The sequence below is a fragment of the Ptychodera flava genome, chromosome 8 (assembly GCF_041260155.1).
Source record: "Ptychodera flava strain L36383 chromosome 8, AS_Pfla_20210202, whole genome shotgun sequence".
NCBI lineage: Eukaryota > Metazoa > Hemichordata > Enteropneusta > Ptychoderidae > Ptychodera > Ptychodera flava.
In genome coordinates, this window is record NC_091935.1 from 40800570 (window position 1) to 40813302 (window position 12733).

At 35.8% G+C, this 12733-nt stretch overlaps 2 protein-coding genes across 3 annotated transcripts in view; one reads left to right on the forward strand and one right to left on the reverse strand.

Annotated features, from left to right (window-relative positions):
- LOC139139352 (uncharacterized) lies at positions 1-6881 on the forward strand. Its single transcript, XM_070708233.1, has 2 exons — positions 1-194; positions 1310-6881. Exons 1-2 carry the CDS (start codon positions 187-189, stop codon positions 3141-3143), a joined length of 1842 nt encoding a protein of 613 aa, XP_070564334.1. The 5' UTR covers positions 1-186; the 3' UTR covers positions 3144-6881.
- Positions 5783-12733, reverse strand: part of LOC139139351 (calcium homeostasis endoplasmic reticulum protein-like) — a 26246-nt gene continuing 19295 nt past the window's right edge. For both annotated transcript variants that reach the window (XM_070708231.1, XM_070708232.1), the window contains exons 14-17: positions 10666-10830; positions 9049-9131; positions 6817-7008; positions 5783-5921 (exon numbers count right to left, since the gene is read on the reverse strand). In XM_070708231.1, coding sequence (XP_070564332.1) covers positions 5905-5921; positions 6817-7008; positions 9049-9131; positions 10666-10830 — 457 coding nt within the window. In that variant the 3' untranslated portion in view covers positions 5783-5904. The remainder of the gene's footprint in view (positions 5922-6816; positions 7009-9048; positions 9132-10665; positions 10831-12733) is intronic.

Below are 12733 nucleotides of genomic sequence, written 5' to 3' on the forward strand. Positions count from 1 at the left end.
AAATGCTAAATGCAGAGCGGAGAGCAACATCATATATTTCAAAGGACTATATGCTGATCACAGCCACTGCACGTTTTGTCTAATCACATAGACTGTAGATCTGTGTCTGGTCACACTGGTAGGCAACCAACATCTCAGTGTAAGTGCTTCTGCTGTCCAAAACTTGACATCTTCGCCACTGCCAACATGTTCAGGTATGAAATTTGTATTGATATGTCACATACCACATAGGAATCACTAATTAGTTATGAAAGTTTGTTTGGAGCTCTTCAAATTAGAAGACAGTGTCTCTCAATAGATATACATTCATAATGCAACAGACGCCTTTCTTTGTACACGTAATTTCAACATGGTTGTCTAGAATTGCATACATTTATTTTACAGAATGCAAGGTTTGTCCTGTATAATCTATTGCAGAGTTCTGACATTGATGTTGAAGATACGAATTCCTGAATGTCATTGAAAATCTAGTCGGCAAATCAAGTTTAATGTGAAAAGCAGATGAATTTTTTCACTACAGAATTGAAGTGATATTTGCCTGTTTGCTGATCTTTCAGAGAGTGAAATCTTGTGATCGAAGTTTAATGTGGATCAAACACCTATAACAATGATGGCCCTTAGACTGGAATCATCTGCTTTCTACAAGCGCTGTAGACAGTAGCAATGGCTGGCACTTTTGTCTATCATATGCTCAAAACTGAAACACAAATATTTCCATGTATTTCAGTGCCTCACAGTTCATTTCAATGTATTTATTTGTGTAACCATACCTTAAAGGCAACCAGTGATGTAAACAGGAAAATTACATCATATTTGATCTATATGCTTGTTGCTTCAAATGAATTAAATAAACGTTGCAATTTTTTTTCATTGTTAAAATTGAGTGAAATCATATGTGGTGTAGTTATGACAGTCAAACACACAGATAATTTAACTAAAACTTTCAACAGCAGCTATGTTATCAGCATCTAGAGGAGTTAGAAGAGTACTACTGTACAGTATTTTAGCAAACAAAACATTGCCTTAACCGGACACTGAATATTACGGTAACCATAGTTTAGGGCTCCTCTTTTAATATTCAACACTGTTTAGATTTTTATTTGAGAGACAAATGGAAGCATTTTGTTTCCTTGTACATCAGGATAAATTTTTGGTAAGCCAGCATACAGCCTTCCAATCACTCTCTGCCACATCATAGAGTCATTAATCAGAACAATATCAGTGTTCCTTTTGTTGAACTATTTCAAGGTACACATTATGCTTCAGCAATTGTGAGACATTTCTTTTTGTTTTTATTCCAAATGCGAAGAATGCGACAAAAGCGGATCAAAGATTGGCTGGTGATAATGTTAATCATGGGTTTGATTGTAGCTGTGTATTTGACCACCTACACTATGAACAAAGCTACAATTGTACAGGGCGACTATCCACTTCAGAACAGCATTGATGCAAATACTGGTGTCATGAAATACCAACCTGCTGTCATCAAAGTCGAAGAAAATGTGACTCGTAAAATTCTACACAGGGTGCTCAGAGGGATCAAGGCTGCAGATGAGTACTTGTTGAAACGGTATAAACCAAACAGAATTGACCAAGATACATTGGCATCAGCATATAACAGAGACATGAAATATGACATGCTGGAAGCTACATTACTGCGAGTATTGTTCACGGGAGAACCATTAAAAATTGGTGTTATTGGAGGGTCTATTTCAGAGGGTAAAGTTCTGGCTGGTGATCAGTATATCTATTACAACATTTTAGCGTCATACCTACAACTGATGATGAACAGAACTGTGGAGATTCATAGCGGTATCGTTGCAGCAACTGACAGTGCATACTACTCTTATTGCATTAATAATCACATCAACCTTCAAGAAGTTGATGTTGTATTCTGGGAACTGGCAGTCAATGATCATGTAGTGGGACTTCGACCATATCCACAGGAAGAACTGACTCGATACATCCTACAGCAACCATCAAAACCACAACTTATGTACATTAATTTTATCAATGCCATTAATTTATGGCATAGACGATGTGTGACAAATGAACGTATTGGAAGCAGACTACTGAGTCAACACTATAAAATTCCGTCGATTAATTTAAGCAATGCTACTTGCAGAGATATCAGAAAAGGTTTTTCTCATTATCTGTCAGCCTATGATTACTACCATCCAAGTCGCCGAGCTCATCACATGGTTGCATTATTTATTGTGACTTTATTCCGAGATTTGTTGCTGAATATTGTCCATAACTTGCTTCAAAACCCAACTAACCAACTACAATACTTGGAAAAAATCAACAATGTCACCAGGGCTTCCAATACCATTCCAGCACCACTATTTGACAGTACACGGATAAATTACCCTCATTGTTGGTCATCCTTGGCAAATACACCAACCCAGCTACAACCTATCTACATAGATGGCTGGACCCTTACAGAGAATTATGTCGATGAAGAACCGTCAACTACCATCAAAGAAACTGTTGGATTTTTAAACAAGACTGCTTGGAGCTGCAAGAAAGCTAATAAAGATATTGTTTTCATGTTGAACATTGACCGTTATGGTGATTTCCTGGCAACAGTTTCCATAGCAACTATTGGTTGTCCAGTATGTGGTAAAGGTCGTATCTCAATTGATAATGAACTGGAAATCTCTAGGGTTATCAACACACACTGGGGATGGACCAGAATTATGACCCATTATGTGTCACATTTTGTCACCAGTGGACAGAAAACTCTACGAATCCACAGCCTGAACAACAAACCATTAACAATACTAGCAATAATGGTGGCCTATGACATGAAGACAACCCTAGCAGATCTTGATATGAAGATGGTAGAACAAGATACTGCAGATGAAGAGTCTATTGAGAGCCAGCAGAGTATCCAAGTGGATGAAGATGAAATGAGTCAACATGGTGAAATGGAAGATGGTTTATTAGAAAGTCAACAGGGAGTAGTTGATGAAGAGAACACAGGACAGGAAAGTGAACAGGAAAGTACTGCCACTTTGGATCCAGAAATATTGGAAAAGGTGTCCATTTCTGAAACACACTTGGATTTGGATAAACAGGAATCTGTGTTGGACACTGAAGAAAATCAGGAAACTGTTTTGGAACAAGAGGAAAATCAATGACTTATCTACACTTAGTCTACTGAGTACATATAATAGTACTACAATTCACAGATATTTCGTGGTGATGTTGGATAAGGCTGTTGTGCTGACATAATACGAGTTCATTTCCGCCAAATCATCTTTAAGGCATACAGTGTCAGCACGGACTGTGTGTTTATGGTTTGGTTTGCAGCAAGAATGACTGGCAATGACTGTTAACTGCATGGAACAGTGTAGACCAATAGTCTTATCTGAATTGGTGGTAAAATCAACCATCAAATTGACAAATTCTTGATTGTACAAGTCTTTTGGTGTTGGGTTGCATGATTGGTGTCAAATAACAACATATATGTAGATGGGTCACAAGGTTTATATTGTAGCAGAGTAACATATTTTATGATAAGCTGAGCACTGTACATTTAGGTTTATAGAGTTGCAATTTCTCCGTATCTTACATTTAAGACTTCTTGCAATGGAAACATTGCTGAAATGGTAGGTCACGTTCACATATTACTCTGAAGGGCAAAACAATTTTTTTGGTTTTTATGCTGTTTTATCTTTTCTGCAAAACACTAATTGAGATGCAACTTTTATTTTGCTGAAAGCTGCAAAGTTGTTTAAGAAACTATAAGTACATTTAATTTCTGTTTTAATTACATTTAGTCTCACTAAACGTCCACTAAAACAAAATTTCTTCAAGTCAAACAATTCAAACTTTCCTTCAATTTCAATCATTGTATTGGCTGTTAATACAGTGATGATTTGAATCATTGTATTGGCTGTTAATACAATGATGATTTGAATCATTGTATTGGTTGTTAATACAATGATGATTTGAATAATTGTATTGGCTGTTAATACAATGATGATTTGAATCATTGTATTGACTGTTTATACAGTGATTTGAATCATTGTATTGGCTGTTAATACAGTGATGATTTGAATCATTGTATTGATTGTTTATACAGTGATGATTTGAATCATTATATTGGCTGTTAATACAATGATGATTTGAATCATTGTATTGACTGTTTATACAGTGATTTGAATCATTGTATTGGCTGTTAATACAGTGATTTGAATCATTGTATTGGCTGTTAATACAGTGATGATTTGAATCATTGTATTGGCTGTTTATACAGTGATTTGAATCATTGTATTGGCTGTTAATACAGTGATGATTTGAATCATTGTATTGGCTCTTAATACAGTTATTTGAATCATTGTATTGGCTGTTAATACAGTGATGATTTGAATCATTGTATTGGCTGTTAATACAGTGATGATTTGAATCATTGTATTGGCTGTTAATACAGTGATGATTTGAATCATTGTATTGACTGTTTATACAGTGATTTGAATCATTGTATTGGCTGTTAATACAGTGATGATTTGAATCATTGTATTGACTGTTGATACAGAGATGATTTGAATCATTATATTGGCTGTTTATACAGTGATGACATTACAAACAAATAAAAGATGTCTATGAACCATTTACTAAGATACTAAGATACACTGAAAGCTAAAAAATCTGTGAACTTGAAATCTAACAAACAAATGCAACTTGATATGTACTTGCATTTTTATGAGAGAAATTTGAGTAAATTTCATTTTTTAATGTCAGGTAAAGTCACATAGTTTTTCAAAGTTATGATTTTAAAAACCATTTCTTCTATCACAGATGTGAAATAAATTCAATCATATCCTAAACATAAACTGGCTAGACAGACATATGTATTTAATAAAGTCCTGTTGACATCTGGTAAAGCAAAAGTTGTTAAATACTTCCAGATTGTAATTATACAAATTCATATGTCTGGAAATAAAGTAAAATATAGTAGATGAGTGTAGATTCCAAACTAATCCTTTGAGATGAAAATAAGCCATGTTTAAAACGAACAATATTAAGTCCTACAATAAAGCTGGGGCCAAATCAAGAAACAAGATCATCACAGCAAAGACATTGTACACCAAAGGAATACATCTTATATGTAACACTATAAAGACTCTTTCTAAAAGAGTAATCATAGACATTTCCTGTCATTCTTCCAACTCTTTGATCTTCCAACTACAAGAGTATGAGAGAGAATCTGTCAATACTGTACATCACTTGAAAAGTGAGTACCAGGAAGAGGGAAAGTGACTGCATCAGATGAATGGCAATTGTGAGACTTTTGTCTTCTTTTTTGTGTTTGACCTTATGGTGAAATCAAACTTTGCTGCTGTATAATTACAGGATAGGGCCAATTAAGGTGCTGCAAAAACACACCTTAATGATAGAGCCTTAAACTGAGACACAGTGGGACCAGCAGTGTAATTACTGATACACCAAGGTACACTATTATTGCTAGCTTGAATTAAAACACAGATGCATCACCCTTCAAAAAGCATCCCAGAGTGGAATTAAAAACTAGTATATGAACAATCATAAAAGTTTTTTATTCATGCAATTTAAATGCACACAATTCCGAAGACAAAGTATAGCAAATTATATACCCATATTTTGATTCTCTACAATTTGAGTTTTATTGGTTGCAACATTTAATATCTTGAAATAGCCGTCATATAGTGTAACTTATTAATATCTGCATGGGCTAGGCAGTTATTTTCACACTGTCATCACATTTCATCCGTCATTCATTAAATCAATCAAAGTATCACTTTAAGGAAATGCTGTCTACTTTATTTGCAACACATATACTAAAATTACAAAACAAAAATTGTGAATTTTCGTTTTTCCAAAAGACGTAAACAAATTCTCTTGTCTTCTATCTTCATCTCATTCCTTCTTTGTTACTGTGGATGACAAAATGATTGATTTCAATAAAATATTAAAAAATACTGCATTGATAGTTTATCATATTGTTCTGCTGGATAATTATTTGTGCTGATATACTGACAAATTATTATCCTGAGATATTTGCAATGTCTACAGGTTAGCAACATTGCCTATCCTTCTGTTGGGCTGATGGTTCAGATTTTGCCAAAATATTCACTTTATGATGCTCAATGGTGGCAGACTTATTCATATTCAATACAAACACAAATGTCATCTGGTTTTAAATAAATACCGGGTATATTAATATTTAAAAGACACAGAGTTACTATTAGTACAAGAATTAAAACCTTGGTTTATAATCACTTGATCAGAATAGGGAAACAAAGCTTTGACTATTAATCTCCATGAAATATCCGGGAATATTAAATTCTACACAATACCAGTGACCACGTGTACCTACAAATGAGCCTTATTTGATAAGTGGTGTTTCTACACAACTTGCCACATCATTGCAAGTTCCCAAATATAGCACTCACCAATCATGAGATTATTACAGGGAAACTGACACTGTCAGACTTATATGAATAGAAAACTACACCAGCTGGAACTTCACATGTTAATAGTTTCAGGGTATTCTCAATTCCATATTTGGGCATGTTTCTTCCATATTTGGGTATGTTTGTTGAAGGTCCATATTGTTTAAGATAATCCTTGTTTGTCACTGTGATACAAAGCTATTCTACATCATCTGCTTCAACGTAACATTTATCAAAGTTACACAAATGAGTTAGATACAATTGTTAATACATGCAACTAAACACATGTTTTTGATTACGCTTGCATCTGTGATGTGGTGGTTGACATTAATATGCAAAATCAGAAAGTATTTGATCATACACAGTCTGTACCTACCTTCTCTTGCTTCATCTCTAGCTTTCATTCTTGCAATAAATGAATAACTTTTACTTCTTCTGAAACTTTCAAACGGATCATTTATGTCAATACCAACACCTTTGAATTGGTCATTTCTTGACCTGACATCACCACCCTTGATGGGGTCAACAATGCCTTGCTCATTGGCACCCAAACCTTGACCACTCCAACCTGAATATGATAAAACAGATACCACATCCATTTGACATCTAATGCAACTTATCTCATCATTCAATTTCTATCCTCACAGACACATAAGATGACATAATCTATACAATGAGGTTGTTTCTATTGTGAGTACACAGCAAAGCTATACAATGGTTCAATTAAGACAGGCAAGAAATTAATAGAGAAAATCTAACAATTTATCTTTATCTAATTATTAAAGCTAAAACACATGGTTGCATTTCTGTATTGCTGAGTAGAGCAACTGTAACATAATGGTAGTAACTAGGTACAACAACTGATATTCTGTATGGTCACAGTGTAGTCAATGCAATTATCCATCATACACCCTAACCTGATGGTCACTGTCAATGCACTCGTCCATCATACACCCTAACCTGATGGTCACTGTCAATGCAGTCATCCATCATACACCCTATTAAACCTGATGGTCACTATCAATGCACTCATCCATCATACACGCTAACCTGATGGTCACTGTCAGTGCACTCGTCCATCATACACCCTAACCTGATGGTCACTGTCAACGCAGTCATCCATCATACACCCTATTAAACCTGATGCTCACTATCAATGCACTCATCCATCATACACCTGATGGTCACTGATGGTCACTGTCAATGCACTCATCTGTCATACATCCTAACCTGATGGTCACTGTCAATACAGTCATCCATCATACACCCTAACCTGATGGTCACTGTCAATGCAGTCATCTGTCATACATCCTAACCTGATGGTCACTGTCAATACAGTCATCCATCATACACCCTAACCTGATGGTAACTGTGAATGCAATCATCCATTATACACCCTAACCTGATGGTCACTGTCAATGCACTCATCCATCATACATCCTAACCTGATGGTCACTGTCAATGCAGTCATCCATCATACACCCTAACCTGATGGTCACTGTCAATGCAAGTCATCCATCATACACCCTATTAAACCTGATGGTCACTATCAATGCACTCATCCATCATACACCTGATGGTCACTGATGGTCACTGTCAATGCACTCATCTGTCATACATCCTAACCTGATGGTCACTGTCAATACAGTCATCCATCATACACCCTAACCTGATGGTCAGTCAATGCAGTCATCTGTCATACATCCTAACCTGATGGTCACTGTCAATACAGTCATCCATCATACACCCTAACCTGATGGTAACTGTGAATGCAATCATCCATCATACACCCTAACCTGATGGTCACTGTCAATGCAATCATCCATCATACACCCTAACCTGATGGTCACTGTCAATGCAGTCATCCATCATACACCCTAACCTGATGGTCACTGTCAATGCACTCGTCAATCATACACCCTAACCTGATGGTCACTGTCAATGCACTCGTCAATCATACACCCTAACCTGATGGTCACTGTCAATGCACTTGTCAATCATACACCCTAACCTGACGGTCACTGTCAATGCAATCATCCATTATACACCCTAACCTGATGGTAACTGTCAATGCAGTCATCCATCATACATCCTAACCTGATGGTCACTGTCAATGCACTTTTCAATCATACACCCTAACCTGACGGTCACTGTCAATGCAGTCATCCATTATACACCCTAACCTGATGGTAACTGTCAATGCACTCGTCCATCATACACCCTAACCTGATGGTCACTTTCAATGCAGTCATCCATCGTACTGCCTGATCTCTGCAAGTTATTCATTTATAGTGTTTATTTTGTTCAAATCGGAGTTCAATGTAAATTACTCAGATGAATACTTTGGACATAAATTTCTATTCTCATAATGCTTATATACAGGGATGATTTCTGTATTGATCATGAACATTTCCTCATTGCACTCAGCATTGCTTTGTAAATGCCTTGGGATAATTATTGGCTATGGTCTGCTTTACAGAATACTAGCAGCCTAACCTTAGGTTTTATCATGCACACAATGCACACACTCTCATATCTGGTACCAGTACTTTCCTAATGTTTATAATAATACCCGTTACATTTGATAATCAAATAATTTATTACTCACCCATCTTAGTAAGCAGCTGATGTCCCTTGTTGCTTTCATCCAATTTGGATTGCTTTGTATAATGTGTGTAAAATGGCTGTTGACTAAAAAAGAAATTAGAGGACATTTACATACAGTAATGAATAAGGTTTACTGCACGTCACAACACCGAACACATAGGGCTTTACTGCATGTCACAACACCGAACACACAGGGCTTTACTGCACGTCACACAACACCAAATGAAGATATATGGCCTTAATACTGTATAAATGTATAACTAACAGATCATAATCAATACTGGTCTAGTTTGACAGCTGGGTACTGGATTTGCTGACAATTATCTTGATAGGGAAGACACCCCCTGGTCTAGTTTAACAGCTGAATACTGGATTTGCTGACAATTATCTTAATAGGGAAGACACCCCCTGGTCTAGTTTAACAGCTGAGTACTGACCTGCTGACAATTATCTTGATAGGGAAGACACCCCCTGGTCTAGTTTAACAGCTGAGTACTGACCTGCTGACAATTATCTTGATACAGAAGACACCCCCTGGTCTAGTTTAACAGCTGAGTACTGGATTTGCTGACAATTATCTTAATAGGGAAGACACCCCCTGGTCTAGTTTAACAGATGAGTACTGATCTGGCTTAATGATTGGTTGTTGGCAATCATTTCAGTATAAATTTCAAACAATTCATACAACTGCTGTAATGGTAATGAATGTATCTCTTGACAAATATTGAATAATTGTACTTCCTGTTTGCATTTGTTCATCTGACAAATAATTCAACAACCATGAAAAGATTGGATTCTGACGTGATGCATTGATGAATGCAATTGTGATAAATTACAAGCTTATAAATGGATTGTGATATCTAAAAGGTCATCAATGAAAAAGTGAATCCACCCTGTGACATGTCAACATGCACATCAGTTATTCTATCTACTACAACTATAACATGTGGATATGCAAATCAGTTATTCAATTCTACTACTGCTATTTCATCTCATGTACAATATATTAACAGAACAGAATCCTTGCAAATCTAAAATGTGTACATCATGATGTTAGCATCACATCAACTGATGGAGTGAATATGTTACCACATTTCACTTGTGTTTCCCAATATGTTGTATTATGGTGGAATCTGACTTATAATGTGTCTGGTTTTACTCTATTCAACATTAAATCATGACATCTGATTGACAAGGTTGACGTGTGAAAGAGTTCCAATGACAGATATTATAGAATCTTTGGAATAATTGTGTATACAATATTAATCCTTCTGATGATTTGCCATATGTTGTACAATATCATTGAAATGAGACTTAGCCATAGATTTCACAATTACTACCAAACTCCACCAAAGTAGCATTGCATTTTGTGTCAATATAATAGCATTCACAAATCTTACATCTCATTTTTTTCAACTGAACTGAATAAATTCCAATATTTAGGGTAGGTTGTCTACCAAACATTTCATATTCTATCAATTCCAGCACTACAGTTATCAACTAATCTATGGTTCCACAAGTTGTCCATTCATTAAGTAATTACATATATTGAGTTGAAACATGGGATTTTCACCGTCATCTGTAAACAAATGTTACACAAACTTTACTTTGTACTTACTAGTATGCAGGAGGTGTCTTGCTTCTTGACTTTTTGCGCTTTGGCTTTGGAGATCGTGACCTTGAACGAGACCTGGAGCTTCTTAAGTATGGTGGTGAACTAGATTCTGATCTTGACCTAGACCTAGAACGTGATCTTGACCGAGAACGTGACCTGGAGTAACTCCTGGAATAGTGAAAGGAAATGAAAGGTGACAATGCACTATGTTTTCTGAAAGCAATACTGAAAATCAGATAAAAGCGATATAGATTTACATATGGTTAATAATCACTTTAGGCATGTTACACGCTGGTGTGATGCTAACATGTTGACGATAAATATTGCCAAAACAAGTTATGTAGTTTTTCACAGCAGGCGTAAACTGTTATCAATCAAAGGTGTTCTGTCTGTAAAAAATAGTACAATACACGAGGCTTTACAGGCATCTTTTGTTGGAGTGATAATTGATAAACATCTCACATGGAAAGCACACATTAACGAAGTAAATAAATGTATACGGAAAAAAGTTGGAATGCTTTTCAAATTAAGAAATTATGTACCAAGAAATATTATGGTTTCACTATATAATGCTTTTATTTTGCCGAATATAACATATGGACTTGAAGTCTGGGGTAGTACGTTTTTATCGTACCTAAAGCCTATTCATATTGCTCAAAAAATGTGTGTACGAGCAATTACTTTCTCTGGGTTCCAGAAACCCTCTTCACCCTTATTCTCAACCTTAGGAATACTAGATGTGTATAAACTCCACAAATTACTTGTTTGTATATTTATTTTCGATTTAAAACATCAGAATGTCCTGTCTTTCTGAATGAATATTTTGAGACGGTTGATCACTGTTATGACACTAGATTCAAACTTGATGCCAATCTACCCTTGCCCAAAATGCGCACCACTGCAGGCCAGTTTGCGGTTTCTTACATCGGTGCAACTTTTTGGAATACTTTACCGCATACCGTTAAGATGAGCACATCAAGAAATCAGTTTAGAAGATTATTAAGACAACTTTTGTTACAAGACTACAAAGTTATGTAAAAGTTGGGTTTTTTTTTTCTCTCTTCTCTTGTTTAATATAACTCACTGAGCGCTTTTAAATATCTATATATGAAATGTAAACTTTAGAGATGGGGCCGGACTCGATTAGCTGATAGCTATTTTTCTGGCTCCAAAAATTGTCATTTTGCTACTTGTTATGTCATCTGTAAATTGACTTTATACGATTGTAAATGACAATAAACTATGAAACTATGAAACTATGAAAATATAAACTGTAATCTGATACCATGAAACTTAACTGCTTGAAGATACTGTACTCATCAGAGTATAAGCCCCCGGTTCGGCAACACAAAACGACCGCAAAACTAGGGGAGGGGCTTATACTCGAGCAACCCCATGTTATCTGCCATGGACGCTAATTTATGCAAATTTTATGCATGATTTTTTCAACACCACTAGATCTTTCTATCGCGTTCAAAATCGACTTACACATCCAAAGAAATTGATTATACAATCTCTGAATACAGAAGTGATATTTTGGTGAAATTTCAGCGTCAAAAAAAACCCTAAACTTGAAACAAAGACGTCATGTATGGTGCTAATCAACAGTATCAGTAATGTGAACTGGCAAGTACTGCCTACACGGAAAGGCAACTCAACATTCCAGTATTACATGTAAACTGTCTACATCTTGTGAAAACAACAACATAGCAGTGAAAATTGTAGTAGTCACCAGGAAAGTCTTCACAAATGAAAGGATAATTGCTTCAAACAAAAAGAAACTGCATGTTTAGAGGATGAAAACATCGTGGTCATGAATGAAATAAACAATAGCGGACGTGAGTGAGACTATTCTATTTAGGGGACAGGGGTGAGCAGGGTCAAAGAATCAAGAAAGTACTGGAAAAACGTGTCATTTTCCTTACGATGCTGTCAAGGGAACTCCAGTTTCCATTGTTTTAACATCTTTTAATAGTTTCTTTATTATCTAAAAGTAATTTTACCAAGTTTAATGACCAAATATACTCTCCTAACCTTTCTTTATTTGAGTTACACTAGGGTAGGGGCTTAT